Genomic DNA, 21,301 nt, shown 5'->3' with positions numbered 1-21,301 from the left:
TCTAAAATAAAACTAATCCAATTCAGACCGTGTCCGTCATTATATTTATGAACGTCAAATCGTTTTATTAAATAAATAAAAACCCTAGAACATGTATTATTGGGCTGGCCCATCTCATCTTAAAAGTTCAAATGGAGGTGGCCCACGTCCACTTTCAATGTTGGAAGAGGTGGGACAAAACATAGTGTTAATATGTCACTGTCTCGTGCGTAGTAGGAGAGAAACAGGAAGAAGGCTGTGGGGCGGGGCTTGATTTTTATAACACCATTACTTGGAAGCATACACACCGAAGGGGGCATTCAAGGACTGCATTTACCAAAAAAAAGAAGGAGAAAGTAGGTAATACTTCACACATCCATTTTTGTTTATTATTTTATTCTCTAATAGAACTATTAAACGTGAAACATGAAACATGCATGACATTGTATTTAGGTTGATAATAAAATGTTAATCACATTAATCAAGTGCTGAGTTTTGTTTGACTTGGGTCCATTTGAGATGGCTCACACCTTTTTTTTAATAAGCCGTCGTCTTCTATTGTTCATATGGAATGGTTAGGTCTAATTCCGGTTTATATCGAATGATAAGTCTAATTCCGGTTTGATTCATTTCGATTTGTTGTCATATCAAAAACCAAATCTTCAGTTTTTAAAAAAGATCATTGATTACCAAACCATGATTGATTTTCAGATTTTTTTAAAAATTCCGTCAAATTTACGTCTTTAATAATTTTCAGATGTGTAAAATATGATTAAAGTATGACATTGTCCATTGCCTTTATTTCTTAGAGCAAAATGTTTGGCGAAGTGATCCATGACTTTGAAGTTCTTGGCATCATGGGCCGGATCATATCAAATTCTGTTGAAATGATGAAGGTCGTAATGCCACCAAGAAAGCACTATGCTTTTGTGGATGAACTAATAATACATTGTCTTCTCTTCACACAGAAACAATCAGTGCAGTTTGCCAATTTTGACCCAAAAAAAGAAGTATGACAATAGTTTTCATGTCTTGGTTTTCTTTTCTTTTTTGATTTTACTGGTTACTGGCTTTTTTCATCTCCAGGGTAATTAATCAGAAAAGCCAGGTGTGTTTTTGGGGCATTTAGCTCAAAAAAAAGAAGCTCAAGTGTAATCTAACATAGCAATTGATATGTAAGCAAGCATAAGTATCAAAGATTCAAAGACTTGCGTAAATTTACAAAGCTGGGCAAGAAAAGCTAAAGAAAAGAAAGTTTTTCAGGCTTTGCTGGATCAATCGTACAAACCCTCTTGCTCCCATATATCAACAAGAAAATCGATCATTTCCTGTCATTTAAATTCAACAGTCAGAACCAAAGAGGTTGCAGAAGCAAATACCAGCAGAGGAAACAAGTGGAGCCAAGTCAACTTACAGGGAGAGGGATCGGTTGGCGAAACGGCTTGTTGGTACTAAGTAAACTCTCATAAGTGGCATTCCAACTACAAAACACAGTAGTTGGATCATTAGTATATATTATGGATTATGGAAATGTGAAAAATGCTAATAGAACTGCAAGGGACAAAAACTTGCATAGGCAGCAATGGTGTATCTAGTGCAATCCAAGGTGCAAGCAAGAGAAAGCTAAAATCAAGTGAAAATTAGTAAATAGTTAAGTTGCTAAATCGGGGCACGTATTCCTACTCGAATGTAACATGCCCCTACGATGATTAAATACTTCTAGTATCATAGGCAATACAGAAATTCACCTTATTCTAGGTTCTCGAAGTTGCGTCTGGTGTTGAGACCTATTTGCAAGCCACTGACTCCTCGTCTGGTTCCAGAGTAAAAGACCTGAACCCATTAAAATTTTCACCAGTTAAAAATTTAGTTTGCTAGAATAATTGGAATTAAAGGCATTGTCGAACAATGATTATGACTTTGGACGTAAGTTCAGCCAAAAAAGTTTCAGAAAAGCACCACAAAACCTATCATCACCCATTGCTTTCACTTTGCAGGTCTAAAAGATTACAAAAATTGATCAAATGACACAAACATCAACACCACACCAAACTTAAGTTTTCACAGATAAAACCCTAAAATCAATAAAAACATTGAAGATAGGAAATAAAATAAAATAAAATGGTTATGTGAATCAAGCTTTCCTGAATATCCACCGTTGTCTTCTCTTTTGTTGTTGAAGACAAATAAAACATACATGGATAGCAGCCATACAGGAAAAGCCCATAAAAAGTACAAGAAGCTACTCCCAGTTATGTTATCTGTATTTAAGAGCATTTTCACATTTGAAAACAGTGGTAAAATTCTTGAGATATATGAAACCATACAACCAACAGGTAGCTCTTTCTCTGACTACTTACCCAAAGCAAGGTTATCAGAACCACCTAGTCCCAAGCTTGGCTGGGCCATATCTATCTGGCTATACTAAATAAATTAGAATGAAGTAGGTGACTCAAACAACACAGTATGACAAGGGCAAAATAAACATACAACATCAAAGACAGTTTCAATGAGTGACTAAAGGACAAGTTCATACTAGAGAGAGAAATAGAGGTTATTTCATGTGACATACCATGATTTACAAATTCAGGTGTATTGCTTGTGCTGCCGGAAGTACCATGGGAATCAATGGGGTTTGAAGTGCTCACTGATGAGATGCTTTTCTGGCACTGGACTCCACTGTTCTCCATTTCCATAGTGCTAGTGCTCCAGAAGTCCTCTGATATGCTATTTTTCCTCACCGATCGACCTTGAATTCTCAGTCTGTTTGATGGCTCATCGACCGCAATAAGTAGTCGGGGTTGAGTACCAGTACAGCATCCAAGACAGCCTCTGCTCTGTTACAAATTAGGTTTAAGTAACCACAACAAATGATTAGTAATAGTACGACACCTATCAACTTGATCCCAATCTTGGAGCCAGAATTTATGAAAAACTGTAACAAGAAAAAAACAAATTGAAAATTAATAATACTACATGGGCGTACATAGTTTGCATCCTAAAGTTCTTTGGTACCCCCCCCCCTAACTACCCACACTCCAGAAACAAAGAAAATAGGAAACAGTAAAAGCCCAATTGCGTACACTTTCCCATGATTTAAAACTGTACAATCTTCCAATTACTGAAATTTCCAATGATAATCAAATCTAGCTTTCTTTTTTGGGTAAAATAGACAGAACCTTAAGGAAGAAACTGATGCAAATGCAACCCATCATTGATTCTCTATAAGCAAAATATAAGTGGTATCAAATCCACCATTTGTAACAAACCTAGGTATCAAATTAAAACATAAGAAAATAACTTAGCCACTAAAACTCACACCACCAGATCCAAGTTCTACAAAGACCACAGTACTCAATACCCAATTATGAAAAACTTAAAATAAGGACAAGGCATGGTCATTTCCTGAAGAAATTCATTAGAATTAAATTTTAGGTAAGAAAAAGAAAGAAAATATTCTCCCTTACACTGAAAAGTGCCTCGCATTTCCTTTTGAATTTCTCCGTAAGTAGAGCCATAAAAGCTCGAAAACAAGCACCAGTGAATACAAAAAATGAACAGCAGGGTTTCTTCCCAAAGCATCTCTCCGTCTGGGACAACAAACAACACCTAGAATACATATTTTCTGTAGAATTCCATCCAAAGGGAAACCCCTATGAATACAATTACCAACTGCCTAAGGCTTGAAGCAAAGAATGGCAAATAAAAAAGCCACCAACACGTTTCCCTGTTCACTCACTTCAAGCTCGCTTAACAAACAAGCAAACCCGAGTACAAAGATTCCAAAACAAAGTTAAAGGAACAAGCTTGAGCTACAGACGAAAACCTCAAGTCCCTGTTTGGTCATCCAGAAAGCTAAGGGTAAAAGAAACAAAAACAAAAACAAAATATTGCACTTTTGGATCTTTGTTTTTTCACCAGTGATGTCAGCATCCCAGAACCAGCAAAATCGATTTAACTACACCAAATAGTTGCACGTCCAATTTGAGCTCAGATTTGGATTTCTAGAGTCTCAATAATAGGAAAATAAAATATCATTCTCAGAGTGAAGTCTCACTTTTATTATTCTTATCTCATTGCTTCTCCCAACAACCAGACATTTACAGCAAAATCACCTCTGTTTGGTTGCTGAGAAAATTCACAAAAAACAATCCAAGTTTTCAACTTTTCTTCTTCATTTCCCTTAATTGTCTCATAAAACAAACAAAGCCCACAACTTTTTCTTTTTAAAGAAAAAAGAGCGAGAGAGAAAGGATTAAGAAAAAAACTCACCCCATGCATGTGAAAATGGCAGAGACCCAAGACGGAAGATATCTACAGCTTTTCATCTAGACGCGGCCAAGCTTAAACTTGTCCACCGAAACCCTAAATCCACGAAGGAGAGAAACACACCTCACGATCCTGCGAAATGCATACAATTAGAGCTGGCAACAGAGCACTCAGATAAACACCAATTTAATTTCAGTCAAATTCAAACACAATCACAAATATTCATGCTCTGTTTGATTCCCAATAAAAAAAAAAGGGGAAATTGAAATCAGAGAAAGGAAATACAAGTTACAACCACTTTCAATTAAAAAAACAAGTTTTTATTTTCGAATTAATTTTCTTTATAATAATGGACCTGATAGATGGCATGGTTGGATTGGCAATTGGGTAAGGTCAGTTTCTTCTCTCCTTCATGGAAAAGCTGGCCCTCTGGTTGGCTTCTGATTCAACCAAAGGGGCACCCTTCGTTCTTCTTTCTTTCTTTAAAAACTCTCTCCTCTCTTTCTCTAATTATTCTCACTAATTTTACGTGTTTTGTGATAGAATGGTTATTACTTTATTTATTGGGAGGAAGGAGGCAAAACCAAAGGTTGCTTTGGGGTTTTATTTTTTATTCTTTCTATTTTCTTGTTGTAGGTTACAACGACTTCTATGAAATTTTTGATTTGTGTTGGTGTTGGGGGGTCCATGGTGGTTTTGATGGAATCCATCAATCATGCTATCATAATCCATCTAGTGTTTTTGGATAATTATTGTTGTTGTATATTTAGATCATTTTTTTTATTGGATTTAGTTGATTGTAGCAAGAACTCAATTATTTGATTGCCAACCCATTGTGGGTTTCCTGTGGATATGTATAATTACTTTTTTCTTGGTTGCCCCAGCATTGGATATGATATTATATATACTAAAGATTTGAATGAACCAGGACATTGACTTTAACTCTTGAAGTGGATAAGGCAAAAGAAAGTATCAACTAATCTATATAATTCTATATGCCCCTATGAAAAGCACCTCTCAGGTATATCTATATATGATATGTCCAAATATTGAAATTCAAAAGAGGAAGTCAAAAGTTTGTGCATGTTACACATAGCAAAATGTGAAATTTTTCTGTCTGATTGATCTGTAAATCACTGGAGGAGTAGAAGTATGTGTTATTTTATCAGTTTCCTAAATTTTATGGTTTCTAAGATAAAAACCTCTCATGCTTTCTTGTCCATTGTGTTGACCATATATGCATTCATATGCAACAAACCATCTGCAACAAACAGCCTCTGCCAACATTTTGACAAATTCTCCCAGGGCAAACCCTTAATTTGAAATTATAAGGTATCTGAGAGAATGTATATCCAAAACAAGGAGACCATGACCACTGACTTTACAGTTAGATCAGCAATCCTATCCTTGTTTGCCTGGCTTTTTTGGACTGGGTTCTACATTTTGAATACAAGCTTAGAAGCAATTAAGTGAGGTTTTAATGAGAGCAATGATTCATGTATTGGAGGATGGTGATGATGATGGAGCTGTGGCTGGGCCTACAGTGGTCAAGGAAGGACATTTTTGGACTTTGTTGTTAAGAAAAGCAATGCAGGATCATAGTTGATGAACATTAAACTTTTATTTGGATAATAATTTGCATATGTTTTGTACAATTCAGGGACTTAACAATGTTGTTAATGATTAGTAGGAATTTACATCCAGATTAGGCATTTAGTAATAACACATCTTGAGCAGACACAACTGCTAGGTTGTGAGGATTGGAGGAAGGTACTCAGATTTATTACCAAAAATTCGAGCCTTGGTATCGGGGAAATGTTCGAAGCCTGGCAGTGTTGTTAGATCTCCAGTCTTGCTTACTTCAACAGGGTAGCGAAGAAGGTGACCTGGAAGGTCTTGATGAAGTGTGTCGCTTGAGTAGAGATCCCAGTGTTTTTCGGCAATCTGATTTACTCTTCGGACACATTCCAAAGATTCTGGATGCAAGAAGGAGTTGTCAGGCACTCTAAGGTGCTCAAACCATAGTGATAACCTGAAAGCATAGATTTGACCCCTAGCTGGGTCTGTGGTAGCTAAATGTTCAGGCTGGAATGCCCCCATAGCAATCTCAGAGTCCCTTGATCCATCCATGGACCTTTGGTTTATGTTGGCAGATCCAAGGATTATGTATTCATCATCAACTGAAACAGGCACATGTTAGCAGACTTTCATTAATATGTATTCGAAATTTTGAACATGATAAATAATCTCTTACAATATATCAATATGTTATGTTGCTAGAGAAATTTTCACTTTCAAACATAACGGAACTCTACAGTTATGACTTACCTATCATCATTTTTGAATGCACGTAAATCATGAAACGCCGGGCCTGCTGAGCTCTTCTATAATCAGTGTCTGGCTCTGGAGTCTCTGGAGGTTTATATTCTCCATCCTTCTCCATTTGCCGGTTGCCTAGGCAGAAGAATGTCAGATAGTCCTTTGGGTGTTCATTTGAACCCCTTCTCTGAAGGGCTTCAGAGATATCAGTATACATCATCTCCATTGTCCTTCTTTGCCAATCCAATATAGCTTGAACAGAAGCACTCTCAGGTATACCTTCTGGCCACATTGGGACAACAATGTAGACAGTGAACCTCTCCCCTGATTCAATTTTACTAACAATCTTAAGTGAGAGCTCCTTTGGTATAAGATGCAAAGCATTAATATCCTCATCCTTAATGTCTTTTGATTTCCAGCCAAATGAGCTTCCAAGGAAGTACTGATTCTCTATGTAAATGAAGTTTTTGGCACGACGAATGGCGTGGATATAAGCGTCTTGAATGCTTCTGTCTATGATGTTATTCTTCCCACTCACAAGGCCCAGCTGTGTTGCTTCCTGAGGTTTCTCAGGAAAGCCAAAAGCAGCCCCATTGTCAATAGATCTGAACAACTGAACATTCCATGACTCCTTGTCATTTGAGAACGTATTTTTTAGTGGGTGAACTGTGATTTCTTCAAGCTTGCCTAGTGAAATTAAGAACCTTTCACCAACTTGCTTTTTCCACCTCTGCTCAAAGTTGTACAAGACATCCCAAGCAACAGGCCCTTCCAGTTTGCAATGAATATCATGCCAGGGCTCCCGTGGACCGCCTTTCCTAATTGAAGAGCCAGCAAAGTTTGGCTGATGGAAATCCTTCTGGTGAGTTGTGTCTAGAGTTGCAAACAAGGGATGTTTTGGCGTATCATATCTTCCATCACAAAGATCAATACCTCCAACAAAACTCACAATCCTTCTTTTTTGGGATTCTGCACCAGGCATCTCACTGTCAACTACAATTGTCTTCTGATGGTGAGTGAACATTGTTGCAGTCTGAAAACCCTGAATTATGCTTTTTCCAACATCAGGGTTCCGGGGGCATAAGAAGCAATGCACTTTCGTGTTTAGAAAGTATTCTTCGGTTCCTTGATCATGGGTTGTCATCAAACCATCCTTCTTCAGTTCCTCAACAGAAGTTCTGTCATCCCAAACGAGCAAAAGAACTGAAACACCCTCATTTGCCTTCCTCTTAAGAAGCTCCCCTAGTGTAATGTCATCTTTTCGCCTACTCGGGTCCCTTAACAAGGTTATTTCAGTGTACACAGACCACCCGGTTATGTAAATGAAGTGCCTTGCATTAGTGATCGCATCAAAGATGTCCTCCCAGCATCTCTGGGGCTCATGCGCGGGGATGTGACTGATAAAATCGTTCGGGACATGGGAATCTTGGTATAGTGTAACCCTGCAACCCTCTCTTTGATTGAAAAATGTCCAAGGAACACCATCATACTTGGGACTTTTAATCCCCAGAGACCAATGGAAGTCATCTTTAACAGTGGAAAATTGCAACTTGACATGAATTCTAGAATTTCCATAGATGGGATTTCCATCTTCATCTAATATTTCAACCCATCTGTCCACCGCATAACCCTTGATTATTTCTTCAACAGGTATATAAGCTCTTCCAATCAGAGTCGCCCCAATGAGATCGTTACTTTTGACAGTGAATATAAGGTGTGAGATATTATGAGCACAGTAGATGTGAAAGTCTTCCCTCCATTTGGGATTGTTGGGATCGTTTACCATTCTGGTCCGGCCAACCCTGGCCTTATCTAGATCAACTGTTGCATAGAGTTTGGATCCAACAATCTACAAAATATTTAAGGTAAATTTATGAACAGAAATAGATTGATCAGTAGTTTGGAGGAAAATGAGATTGACATTAATAATATACCTGTTTAGGCCCGCACAGCACCAACTTCTTGATTTGAGCTACAAAGATTTTAGGTGACTTTTGTGCAACGACAGAGTCAAAAGTAAGGGAAAAAAATTATCAGGGCAAGAACACTTCACCAGAAAAGAATAACCACAAATTGTACAGACACTTTTACCATTGAAAGATGGTTATAAAAATAAAATTATATAAAATTAAAAAAAAAAAAAAACAGTTTCAATTAGACATTATGCATGGTACTTTGGCATGACAGTAAAATTTGTGCAAACAAAAGTTGAGTACAGCAGATTAATTTGCTTGGCTATACTGATCAAAGATGATGCACCTCACAGGACATCTCTTCATTTTTGCAGGAGATAAAGAAGATTTCAAGTTACAAATGATATGAATTTTCCATCAGAATCTTGTTAGGACTTTGTCATTAGCGCTATGCTCCATAGTTTCAGAAAGAGAAACAGAGTTTAACAAATTCTTGGCGATATGGGTGGTTGGTGACAACTTGGGGAAAGTGATTTTATAATTTAGTCGGGGATATCATAAGCTTCTTTAAAAATATCCAGATGTAAATCATATGCAAATAGAAATTTTCCTCGGATGAAAATATCAGATGTATCAAATTTTATGAGCAATCAAGCCTACAAAGAGAGAAACACAGAACAAACTGATAGATTGTATGGTATTTGAGATCACCGATACACAAGTCAAACAAAACTTCAAGCTCGCATTGTCTTTCTAATTAAATGAGCCACTATTGTCTTTCTAATTCAGATTTTACCCTTTGAAAAGTCATTTGAGGCTTTATTGCCAGCAGTTGGGTTGGGAGAAACACTTTCATGTGACGGGGATAATACTTTTTCTATCCTAGACCAATAACGCAATGACACATGGAAAGTGCTGTACACGTTGCAAGTAAGTTTTTCTGGTTGGGATAGATATATTTTCCACCTCATAACTCCATAACTTTTTTTCTGTTTTTGGTCCAAACCTCACTCTACAACTTTACAACCATTTTCTACCCCAAAAGAAAAAGATAAAAATCAGATAAAAATCTTTACAACCATATCATTTATTGTTTAGGCTATCACTTTTGAAATTTCCCCTTTACATGGCTTACCAAAAGTACAAGCATTTTTCCTTGGTCAGTTTATACCTTCTTTTCCCATAAAAGTATGATCACTTTATATGGATTGTAACATAAAACAACAAATAAATGTCACAACAAAACTTGCTGAAAGAAATAGGAACAAAACTAAAAAGTTTTCAGTTCATGTTAAAGAAAAAAAAATGGTTTACCTTCCACAATAAGTGGAGCCCACATCCATTGTATAGCCTGTCAACCTCATATATCGTTGCCAAAAGTGTCCCATGAAGCAAACGCGGCATTGTTTTTCACCTTCTCTCACTAAAACTCTTGGAAATTTGCTCAAACAGAGAGAGAGAGCTACAGAAAAACCAAAACAACAAAGATATTAGCATGCACGTATATATATATATATAAGCATATATATATTTATAGCTTCAAGGAAAAGTTAAAGCAACATATAAAATGAAACAAAACTTTCAAGGAATACGTGGGAGATGTAAATGGTATTGCACAAAAGCTGACTTTGTTGGAGAAAATTTGGTAGCTTGTTACGGTTTGGAATGAATCAAATTATTATACATATAGAAAGAGAAAAGTGGAAGAGGAATCTTGTTGATTTTGTATACGAAGGAAGGGATGTATCTGCAGAAAAGTCAAGCTAGAATCTGTTCCACCTTTGCTTCCAAGGTGCCTTCCCAAGACATCACAAACCAATTCAATCTATGTAACATGCCATGGTGCGTTCAAATACTAATCAATTAGTAAGTTTATTTTGTTTATTGAGTATAAGTGATTGAGGGAGGGGGTTTACACAAATTCATTGGGTGCCTGGGGATTTCGAACCTTTGCCCACATGAATGAAAGTGGAAGAGCTCAACCAACTGAGTTATACCATATTCCATTAGCTAATCGAAATTCGACATATTGGTAAATCTAAGATGTCACGTTATTCTTTTGCTTGAAAGATTAAAAGAAAGGGACCGGAAAAAAAGCAGCCTCTTGCTCATCAGATTATTTATTCAGTTGCAGTTTACAAATCAGCATGACATATCTGAAAAATTGAGTGTTAAGCCAATCATGTAAAAAAGTTTTCAATAATTCAACCCATGCTACATGATAATAGTCAGAAAATTCAACACCAGCAATAAATTTAGACATCAAAAGGTCAATAATTTAGAGACCCCTGTGGTCCTAGCAGAGTAAATAACAAATCCACAAGAGTCTTTTGAGTCAACCCCTAACCAGACACACCTTAATGCTCATCCAAGGAAAAAAGAAAAAGAGAAAAGAAAAAAAAAATTGGGGGTGTGAAGAAAAGATAACTGTTGTGTAAATAATGGAAATAATAAATGCTTTTCTTTTGGGTGGGCAGAAGAGAGGGGCATAACAGGATGCTCATTTTTCCTTTGGTTCCAGTTGTCAAGAACCTGAGGGTTGTGTTATAATGGTTTTTGTGTTGTGCAGGTGAAAACTTTATTGCACTCTGTACTACATAGAGACTTTCCGACCAAAGCAAGCCACCGACAGTTCTTATAAATGTCCACATTGTACACAAAACTCTCTTCATCTCTTTGATATCCACCCAATATTATGCGTACTTAAAATCCCATCTCTGAAAACTCTCTATCTCTCTCTCTCTGAATTTTAATAACATGGTACAGTCCAGAAAGTTCAGAGGAGTGAGGCAGCGCCAGTGGGGCTCTTGGGTGTCAGAAATTCGCCATCCTTTACTGTAAGTCTACCATACATTTACACTTTTCCAACCGTCTAACAACATAACATATCAGACTCTCTAACAATGGAAAGAATATGATAACTTCATAACGTAACATGTGAGACTATCTGCATATTAATTATGATTTTTCTATCTGCAAGGATTTTGATCTTTCTTGATTTCTCTTTGGTTTTTGTTGTTGTTTGTGATTATTATTTAGTAAGAGGAGGGTGTGGCTCGGGACATTTGAGACAGCAGAGGCAGCAGCAAGAGCATATGACCAAGCAGCCATATTGATGAATGGACAAAATGCCAAGACCAATTTCCCCACCTCAAATAACAACAACAGCTCTGGTCAAGACACAAAGCCCACTAACCAAGACTCTCCATGGTCTCCCAAGGCACTTTCAGAGCTGCTCAACTCCAAGCTCAGAAAATGCTGCAAAGACCCATCTCCCTCCCTCACTTGCCTGAGGCTTGACAATGACAATTCTCACATTGGGGTGTGGCAGAAGCGCCCTGCCGGATCGCGGGCAAGCTCGAATTGGGTCATGAGGATCGAGCTTGGCAAGAAAAAGAAACACATTTCTGATCATCATGGATCCATGTGCTCCTCATCCTCCTCCTCATCCTCCTCATCCTTTTCGTCATCGACGAGTTCATCAATGGTGGGATTGATTGAGGCTGGAATGAGTGAAGCAGATCAGGATGAAGAGGATAAGCTTGCAATGCAGATGATAGAAGAGTTACTTAATTGGAATTATCCAATTCCTTCACCAACAAGTAATGTTCAAGAAGGAAATATTATTTAAAGGGAAGTTGGGAACCAACCAGCTGCTTCAATTCCTAGCCTTTAATCAGTCCTTGAAGTTAAGTATAGCAGTAGTATTTCAAATCATAAAATGCCACCTCACTCTTGTGTTGTGACTGGTAACTGGGAAAATTGTATAAAGACTAATTAAATTAAAACCACTTGTAGATGCTGGTCAAGGTTTGTGGTTGGTTGTAGCAAATACTTGTCTTGAAATGGTAAAATGTAGATAACTAAGCTCACCTCTTTCTGCAGATTTGGTTCATTTCAGCATACTTACATAATTTATAACTTGTTTACTTGCTAATTTGGTAAATATAATAATTATACTTTCACTTTATCTTGTATTTATGACCCAAATATGATGAGAAAAGAAAAATGCTCAAAGCATCATACCATGTTATTGTTCTGCTGTCGTTTTTTTCAAATAAAAAATAAAAAATTTATGAAACGCAGTAACATTGGTGCATTCTTTTACGGACAAATTCAAAAATAGAAAAATAGTCAAAAGAATTTGACACATATATATACCTGATATTTTCCATATATAGGAATGTTTATTTTATCTTTTTGGCCAAACCCTAGGACTCTCATAATATCTTGATTCTCCACTAGGTGTCGTCGTGTGTCTCAGATGATTGCTGTATAAATTACAGTGGGAGTTTTCAGGCAGAAAAAAAAAAACAGCAATTAGATTTTCGTATTATATGCCGACAACAAACCAAAAAAAACCTGACATTTTATTTCTCAGTAAATTCGAACCTAGGACATTCCAACCTATATTTTTTGTTTTGTTTAATGCATCAAATAGAATTTATATACTTTTTTATATTAGATGTTGGGGGCATGCCTATCTCAAAGACATTCACAAAAAGGTATAATAATAATATATTATTATTACCATAAAAGTGCATACCATCATGGTAGTTCCATGCTATGCTGCATGCCTAGAACATGAAATGAATGAAATTTTGGGAATGAAAAAGAAACTTAGATTTGATTATGCTTAATTCTATTGAAAAGAACATCTGTTGATTGGTTAAGCAATTTTCACATACCCATCATGCTTTGTTTCCACATCAATAGAATCAGCATCAACTTAGCAGACATCACATATCAAATCATACCAAATCCTCTCTTCAACTTATTTTTAATTTGAATGAAAAAAAAAAAAACCCCAACTTTAATATTTCCTTAAACTTTCCTCAATTTGAGAAATCTTTGATCACCAAAAAAAAAAAAAAAAAAATGAAATCAAGTTGGGTATAATCAAGTTGGATTACTTTAGTTCATGAAAATCGCAGGTCATGAATGTAAGCAAAATGATTTTGAAGTTAAGTTACTGCCAATAATTCAAGAGGTAATAACAAATTAGAGTATTGTTGGACCAGAAGATAAGTAGATGTAGAGCTTTCAAGAGGGAGAAAAATAGGAGGAACACATCTTGTGGTGTGAATTACAATGAACTGAGACCACATGAGTGGCTCCTTTAGTGTCCGTACGATTGAGAGACCATGAATGTGAAACTGATCTAATCGTGAAGAGAAAGCCCCCTCAGTAGTTGGGTGATCAATGCTCCATACATCAAGGAAACTAAAAGCCCTTCATCTACAGACACTTTTGCTATCTCAGAGAGAGAGAGAGAGAGAGAGAGAGAGAGAGAGAGAAGGGACAAGTTTTCGTTGCAGGATTAATTTCGGGGCATGTGATTATCAAATGGGGCAGTTGATGGTAGATGTGACAGTAACAGTGACATATAGAAGATTTTTAGTTGTGATGATCGTTCATTGTCGTCGTGGATCCCTCTCAAGTCTCAAAATGGAATGTATCTACTTGTGTATACCATATCAATCCATTTTAGAGTATAATACTGTAGTTGACGTAGAATACTTAATGGATTGAGTACCAAATACTTAATTTTTACATTATGGTGAAAGAAACCCTTTGAACAATTTGATTTTGCCAAATTAATTTTAGTTTCCGACAACAGCCGAAAGCGAAATGAGCTGCATTTTCATTTTCATTTTCATGGACATTAATTTTGCTATGAAATCCATAAGGAACTCCTTGGATCCTGGAGGAAAACAATATTGAAACCCATCAAAGAAAAGTGAACTGAAACCTTAGAAGGAATTTTTTTGCTAAAATAAGGAATTAAAGGACTCTAAGTAGAAGCTCATGCAATTGCAGTATATGCCTGAAGATTCAAACATGGGTAGTGATTAATGGATCCGACGATTAGGCTTTGAAGATTCAAAGGAGCAAAGAAAAATATTTTACAGTCAACCAAAAGACATTTAATTGCAAGCAAGCAATAAACTTATAGCTTCAATAAAGTCGTACTTTCAAAGGAAAATCCAAACAGAAAATGAAATATAAAAATGGACCTAATCAAATGGCAGAATGGCCTTGTCGCCATGAAGTTTGACAGACAGCAACAGGAGACACAATCTCAATGACTTCAAATGCTTGTCATATCCGATCAGCAAGGTACCTCTTCAAAGAGTTGATTGGCTTTGTAGAGTCAATATGTTCCACTCCGTGGCACTTAATCTTGATTCGGGCAAGGTAGTCAGCTGCGATCCATGCAAAGCTCAACATCACCACAACATCTCCAGGACCATCTGGCTCTTGCAAAGGTGGCGATTGTTTTACCCATTTAGGGTGGTAAGTTACCTGATACCATGCTGAGGCCTTCTTCTCACACAATAGATTCTTCTCATCATCAGTAAGAGCCTCCAAATTTGAATCCAAGTTCTCAAACATTTGCCTGAATTCTTTTTTCAGAGCATTGTAAGAATGACTCAGCCGCTCTTTCAGCTCCCCTTGCTTCTTGCTGTTGGACTTGGGGATCGACCAAACATGCCCAGTAACTATCTCTTCTTCCCTCTTGACTTTATATTGTCCCATTAGACCCTTCAGCTGACCATCATACGAGCACTTTTTCTCCCATGCATCAAATACAAAATCAGCCGCTCCAGGAACCTCAAGATCCATATCATATGGGATGTCACTGGGAAAATAATGTAGCTCAGAAGAGGTTGCAGCATCTTCATCATACGCATCTCTAACCTTGCGATAGAGTCTCCCCAAAATTTTAGTTGACTTGTATGACTGGTTGTCTTCTTTCCCCAAGAAATCTGGGTACAACCTTGGCTTTAGGTGCTGTGGTAGGGAAACAATCTTCCCGGTTTTTGGAAAATCAACTGCTAATGCTGCTAACTCAGCTAGTTTAAGGCAGTTCACATCCAAAGCCCCATAATCACTGCGGTCAGCATGAACCACATGTGCATTGCATATCGGCCCTAGGTTCTCATTCGTCATGTTTTTCACAAAAAAATCTATTATATCCTGTGGTATAAACACAATGACAGTAAGAGAGTGTCCGTGACAAATTGGGATTCCAAAATTGAGTAAACCCAACAAGGAAAACACTACTTATAATTAGACCTAAAACAAATACAGAACAGGTTACCAAGAATCATGGCTCAATTCTTACTTTATACAATTGTTCAGAATCCTACCACATCTTATTGGTATGATTTTTCTGTGGATACATTTATTAAAATAATTTCTTGTGATCACACACCATTTGCAAGGAAACTTCACGATGACAACTCATGGATACTTCTTGACATGCATCTTAATAGTTTAAGCTTTTAATAACAATGGTAAAGCCAAAACAAATTTAACATGGTATCAGAGAGGGAGATAAATCCTTGAAACTACAACCTCCCAGTATAAGTTGAACTCTACACTTTGGGCCCTTTAGTAGTGGGGAGAAGACCATGTGAGGGGAAACGTCAGCTTATAAGAAAATTGTAGTCCCCAGCTTACCAGCTTAGACTCTAATGATAGTAAGAGTGTCCGTGACAAATTTGGGATTTCAAAATAGTGTAACCCAACAAGGAAAAACAAACGATGTAGAATGTAACCTAATATAAATGAAGACAAGTTACCAGTTACCATGAATCATAGCTTGATTCTTAATTTAGACAATGGCTCAGAATTCGGCCACATTTTAGTGATATGATTTTGCTATGGATGTGTTAATTAATAGAATAGTTTCTTGTACAAAAACCACTTGCTAGGAAACTTCATGATGACAACTCATGCTAATAAAATATAAAACATTTAGTGACATGCATTTTAATAATTTAAGCTTTTAAGAAACAATGGTAAAGCAACAAAACTTAACATGCTATCAGAGCTTAAGATCCTGACCTAGAATCCTTAAATATAGGTTGAATTCTACATATTCAGACCTTTAGTAAAGGAAAAGGACCATGTGAGGAGGAACATTATCATATAAAATATTGCAGTCCACATCTTACCGGCATAGACTTCTAGGATTAAGGGTAAACAAACAAATTTAAGGCCTGTATCCTTAATAGTACAGCCATAACAAAATGGTGGCATCTAATGCGTTTGCAGGAAATCTGGTAACAAAAGCTTACATGCTCCCACAGAGCATAAAACAAAATCTTGTTGTATAAGGACAGCGTACTAACATTATCAACTCTACAAGAAAATTCCTTAACAAATAGGAGTCTGACATGCCTTATCCAATATAACAACACTACAGTGTTATTTATTAATATTTCTTGTAGAAGCATGCAGATAATGAGAAGGTTGCTTGTCTAAGAAAGAAAAGCAATCATGGAAAGAGAAAAAATAATGATAATCATGTTCCCAAAGTTTAATATCATAGAATATAATAGATAATCACTAAAAATGGTAGATAAGTACCTGCTGAGTAACAGGACGCCCCTGAAGTTTGGCTTCTGCAGGATCATACTGCATAGGCATCCAGCTCTTCTTACTTGGAGGAATAAGATTTTCATCCCATGTGACAAAGTAGAGGTCCCCGTCTAGGTCACTTCCAGAAGCTTCATCCGTGTGGGGCCTATCACCCTTTTGAGGGAAAACAAGGCAATCATATAAGTGGTGCAAACCTGGGGCATCAACTGCTTCAAGAATCCTTATATCTCCAGGATGAAGGCAAGGATTCTTTGCTATCACAACGTGTCCTTTAATCACTTGAAGATTCCTCTCTATCTGAGCAAAACTAGAGCCATGCTTTGCAAAACAGCTCTCTAGCAATGGGGTAGACACTTGGACAAAGCACTGACCTTGCTCAAGTACTCCTAGCTCATCAAGAACGCCCATAAGCCATCTCCCAGAATGGACGAAAATCCTAGCCTTTTCCCTAAGGCCCCAAAGCTGTGCGGCTTGTATACAGGTTAACATGCCTCGTAGATGAGGTTCTGTCTGGGGCTTGAAACCTGCACTCAACATTATAGCTGCCGCATTTCCTTGCTCAGCGCAGGATGCAGTGAGAACATCAAATGCCACATCCGTGTCCACGAGCATCTGGTTTAATTTGAGAACCATCTTCTCCTGCATCCTCCAGAATATTTCATCTTCAACGTTCAGTGTTGAAAGCAACGTTATAATCTGCCTGTTTAAGAAACCTGGCTGATACCTAGTCCAAGAACAGATTTCCAATGTCGTATGCTTTGACTCAAACTTGTTCATGCTAGTCCTCAAAGAAAGCCGGAACCCATCGCCTTTGGATGGCCAACAAGCCACAACCCCCTTACAGCCAGCAAATCTTATTTGATATGCACAAGGTGGATTTCTGTCCAATTTCAATTTCTCTGCAACTTCCAGTGCAAGGTCAGGAGTGATCATACCAATCCCATCCGAAAAAACATACCCATTCCTTTTAATATCTGGAATGTCATTTACCTCACTTGATGTAACTTCTACAGTTGCATATGTAGACGAAAAACACTGACCCATCCTAGCAGCACATTTTGCTACATTTTTGTTGTTGAACTTCCCCATCCAACTAGTGATCTTGCCGACACTAATGTTCACGCATTCAGCAAAGAACCAGGCAGAACGGTCTCTCAATTGATTGGATGAGAAGGCCAGGAAAGTGTACTTACGACCGCATAAGTAAAATCCATCATTCAGAATGGTCCTAAACCTTTTAAACACGTTTGTTTTCTGTAAAAAGGAATTTGACGTGATTTCCTTCACAATAGGAGCAACATAGTAGTTCAGAACATTGGAATTAATTTTCTGCATGCCTTCATCCATAAAGGTAACCCTTAAAAACCGATCAGCAACTTCCTTATATTTTCTAAGAACCCTATTGGATAGTTCAACCTCGGGTGGAAGACAATAGGCCTTAGTTGGGGTGATGACCAACCTCCTAACTTCAGCAATATCATCCAACCGCTTAGGATCCTTGACAAGCTTGGGATTCTTCAGCAACCAATCTTGGACAACTTTCAGCCTCTCACATGCGTCAAAAACTGGGCTTCTGTAAGAACACAGGTGCTTCAATGCAGCCACATTGATCTCCTTTGGTTGGCTCCTCAGTAAATGAAAGAAACTGTCAGACAACTGGTGCTGATTAACAGTGCCCTTGTGCATTACTGCATTAACCAAGAACATTATCTCAAAGGAAATACCTTCCTCGTACTGAATACTGAAGAAAGGCTCTGTATTAGACATTCCAAAATCAGGTTCATCCTGAATCTTAGGTGGCCATTTGATGCAAACCTCCTTCACCCTTCGTTCTCTAAGATAATTCATGGCCTTCTTCAACTTCGCACCATGGCGGGGTGGTATTAAAACTCTGTAAGAATTACAACGCCCAATGGCCCCACTAGGAGTAAAATCTGTGGTTCTAATCCAAGGATCATCATCATCCAACAAATCGAATGGGACTGATTGGTCAATGTCATCATCAGCAGTTCTATATGAAACCCAGGGTGATGATGTCAGCCGCAACAGAATCACAAGATATGAGGTGTCTGTGTATTGTTTGATTTCAGCGATTTCTCTTACCAAGAACTCCACCTTAAAATCACATTTAATCACTGCATGCTTCTTTGTCCCTTTAAATGAAAATGCAGTGTCCATTGTAAAGCAAAACTTGCATGTTCCATCAAAAGGATCCACAATAAAATCCACCCCATAAGGAGGTCCTCTCCAAGAAGCAAAAAACTCATCTTGGCGAACTAAACTTCCAATCTCAACATGCACATCAGATAACTTGAATGGAGTTTTGGTCCTCCTCCTCCTGTTCAAAAAATATGGATTCTCAGGGCCCAAACTTACTTTCAATGGTTCATTGTTAAAAAAAAGTTCACAACGGCCTGCTGCATCCATAGCAAAAGTTACTGAATCAGGTGATACAAAATGCACAAATGCATGGGGCTCCACCCTGCTATAGTCATCTGTTCTTTTAACATCTGCAGTATTGATCTCGAAATTTGGGAAGGACTCTGGAGGGGTCCAAGAAGTTTTTAACCTACACCTATATACAAGCCCAATTTCATCTTCCAAGTAGGTTACAAGATCTTTTGCCCTAGCATGATGCTGAAATCCACCAAAACTGACTTGAGTTACTACCGAGCCATTTTCACTTCCTTCGAATTCCATTTTCTGTAAGAAATATCCACTGCCACTTCAAAGCTTGAGAACAAAAGAGAAAAAGAAAATGAAATAACCTCATCAGTTGAATGGATACAAATGAAAAACATGTGCGTGAGCAAATAGGGTAACATAGATTAGCATTCACAAAAGAATTCAACCACCAAAGTAATAGCCCAGGAACCAAAAAAAAAAAAAAAAGAACCTTTTGATAACCATGACCACTGAGGATGGGAAAAGTTGAATCTCATCTCTGTGTTTTCTTCTTAACAAAAACTGAAGAACTATAATGCAAATATTGTACAAAGACTTGTTCCTAAACGTCCTTGCTTATCAGAAAAAGGATGTTGTACACAGGCCCAAGGATTGAGGTTCTAATCTACCACTAAATGAATCTGGATTGAAGAATAGCACACCAAGTACAAAACAAAAAGTTTTGTCTTTTGTTTTCCACTCAAATACAAAGACGGCAAGAAATTCAATGAATTTTGAAGCATAAAAGGGTGTAAAGCAAAACAAGAACAGTGGTCTCCACAACTAAAAGGTCCAAGACCCCCTGCACCTATTTTACAAAAGATCAACTCATAGCCCTGCCACACCTAACCCAGATTGGGATCGATGTATCTGGTTTGGGAAAAAGGGCTTCCACATTATGGGAGCTCCTAGCCCCTTCCCATAATTCAATACATCATGACAAAATGCAGAGGATTGATAAAATTATTTGGCATAGAATTCAAAACATGTAATGTTAACAAAGGAATTTTTTTCTCAAACTCATCATCCGCTATTCATTTTGCTCATAAAGAGCCAAACTGAACAGAAACTGATCATATTCTCACAAAATTAAACAAAAAATAAACACTTTATTCCCACATTTTCTCGGGAAACAATCACAGATTAACAGAAATTAGAGTCAGGAAAGAGAAAAGCCACACTGACCTCTTGAAGCTAAAATTCGATATCGGAGCGAGACAATGCGCGAGAGAGACTGAGCCTGTGAGGAGAGAGACTTATATGAATGAAACCCAACAAGCGTGAGCACTGAGCTTGTCCTTCACGCCTTTTCAGTTGCCCTTCCTCAAGAAGTTCCCGCTTTGTGACTCGGACTAAAATCGAAAAAAGGAAAAGAAAATTCAAAATAGTAAATGCCATCTGCCAAGTGCTCGATGAAATGCCTCAGTCAAAAAAGTGTGATCGCTCATTTCCCATCTGCTGTGATTATTGTTTACTTTGATTTGACGATGAAGAAAGGATAATCATTATGTTGAGACAAATTAATTGTCAGAATCTTTCTGCCTCAGAATTTTCAGTTCAGCACTTCTTTTAAAATTTCATTGTTTTCTTTAATTTTTTAACCTTTTTTTTTATTACACAATTTATTTGGATTTTTAACTATTGATTATTTTTAGGAGACTTTATTTTTATTTATTGGAACATGTTTATGTATTTTTCTATTTAACTGTTTGACTTTTATGTCATAGAATTTTATGCATTTTCAAAATATTTATACTTTTTGCGAAATAACATTTTCGGTGATAAAACAAAGAAAAATAGGATACAAGTCAAAATAAAAATATTCAAATACAATGGCACAACTTATACAAAATCTCAAATCATTTGGCAACACCACTCACTAATCTAAAAAACAAAAGGTGTGATGCGATTGGTAAATTATTAACTCTAGTTGGCGTGCTACCTGTTGCCTGAATGGTAGAGGTTTGAAATCCGTTTGAAGCATT

At 37.3% G+C, this 21,301-nt stretch overlaps 4 protein-coding genes across 8 annotated transcripts; 1 reads left to right on the top strand and 3 right to left on the bottom strand.

The window, feature by feature from the left end:
• Positions 1,120 to 5,002, bottom strand: LOC18791638. Of its 4 annotated transcripts, none has more exons than XM_007223519.2 (6): positions 4,604 to 5,002; positions 4,252 to 4,380; positions 2,552 to 2,811; positions 1,728 to 1,812; positions 1,394 to 1,460; positions 1,120 to 1,307 (listed from the first exon to the last, which is right to left on the bottom strand). In XM_007223519.2, the coding sequence occupies exons 2-6, from the start codon at positions 4,305 to 4,307 to the stop codon at positions 1,254 to 1,256; spliced, it is 522 nt and encodes a 173-aa protein (XP_007223581.1). In that variant the 5' UTR covers positions 4,308 to 4,380; positions 4,604 to 5,002; the 3' UTR covers positions 1,120 to 1,253. The 4 variants fall into 4 exon arrangements, with proteins under 4 accessions (XP_007223581.1, XP_007223580.1, XP_020419774.1 ...); XM_007223518.2 differs by having other exon boundaries at positions 2,552 to 2,816; positions 4,604 to 4,867; XM_020564185.1 differs by lacking the exon at positions 4,604 to 5,002 and adding an exon at positions 3,447 to 3,604 and having other exon boundaries at positions 4,252 to 4,369.
• Positions 5,848 to 10,115, bottom strand: LOC18790929 (phospholipase D alpha 1). Its single transcript, XM_020555949.1, has 5 exons — positions 10,073 to 10,115; positions 9,795 to 9,942; positions 8,502 to 8,558; positions 6,577 to 8,416; positions 5,848 to 6,428 (listed from the first exon to the last, which is right to left on the bottom strand). The coding sequence occupies exons 2-5, from the start codon at positions 9,882 to 9,884 to the stop codon at positions 5,995 to 5,997; spliced, it is 2,421 nt and encodes an 806-aa protein (XP_020411538.1). The 5' UTR covers positions 9,885 to 9,942; positions 10,073 to 10,115; the 3' UTR covers positions 5,848 to 5,994.
• Positions 10,471 to 12,794, top strand: LOC18791831 (ethylene-responsive transcription factor SHINE 2). Its single transcript, XM_007224458.2, has 2 exons — positions 10,471 to 11,317; positions 11,520 to 12,794. Exons 1-2 carry the CDS (start codon positions 11,238 to 11,240, stop codon positions 12,109 to 12,111), a joined length of 672 nt encoding a protein of 223 aa, XP_007224520.1. The 5' UTR covers positions 10,471 to 11,237; the 3' UTR covers positions 12,112 to 12,794.
• On the bottom strand, positions 14,315 to 20,907 carry LOC18789671 (RNA-dependent RNA polymerase 6). Of its 2 annotated transcripts, XM_007225378.2 has the most exons (3): positions 20,502 to 20,907; positions 16,860 to 19,604; positions 14,315 to 15,461 (listed from the first exon to the last, which is right to left on the bottom strand). In XM_007225378.2, exons 2-3 carry the CDS (start codon positions 19,569 to 19,571, stop codon positions 14,583 to 14,585), a joined length of 3,591 nt encoding a protein of 1,196 aa, XP_007225440.1. In that variant the 5' UTR covers positions 19,572 to 19,604; positions 20,502 to 20,907; the 3' UTR covers positions 14,315 to 14,582. The 2 variants fall into 2 exon arrangements, with proteins under 2 accessions (XP_007225440.1, XP_020409777.1); XM_020554188.1 differs by lacking the exon at positions 20,502 to 20,907 and having other exon boundaries at positions 16,860 to 20,425.

Source organism: Prunus persica, chromosome G1 (assembly GCF_000346465.2).
Source record: "Prunus persica cultivar Lovell chromosome G1, Prunus_persica_NCBIv2, whole genome shotgun sequence".
Lineage (NCBI taxonomy): Eukaryota > Viridiplantae > Streptophyta > Magnoliopsida > Rosales > Rosaceae > Prunus > Prunus persica.
This window is presented reverse-complemented; position numbering and strand designations above follow the sequence as displayed.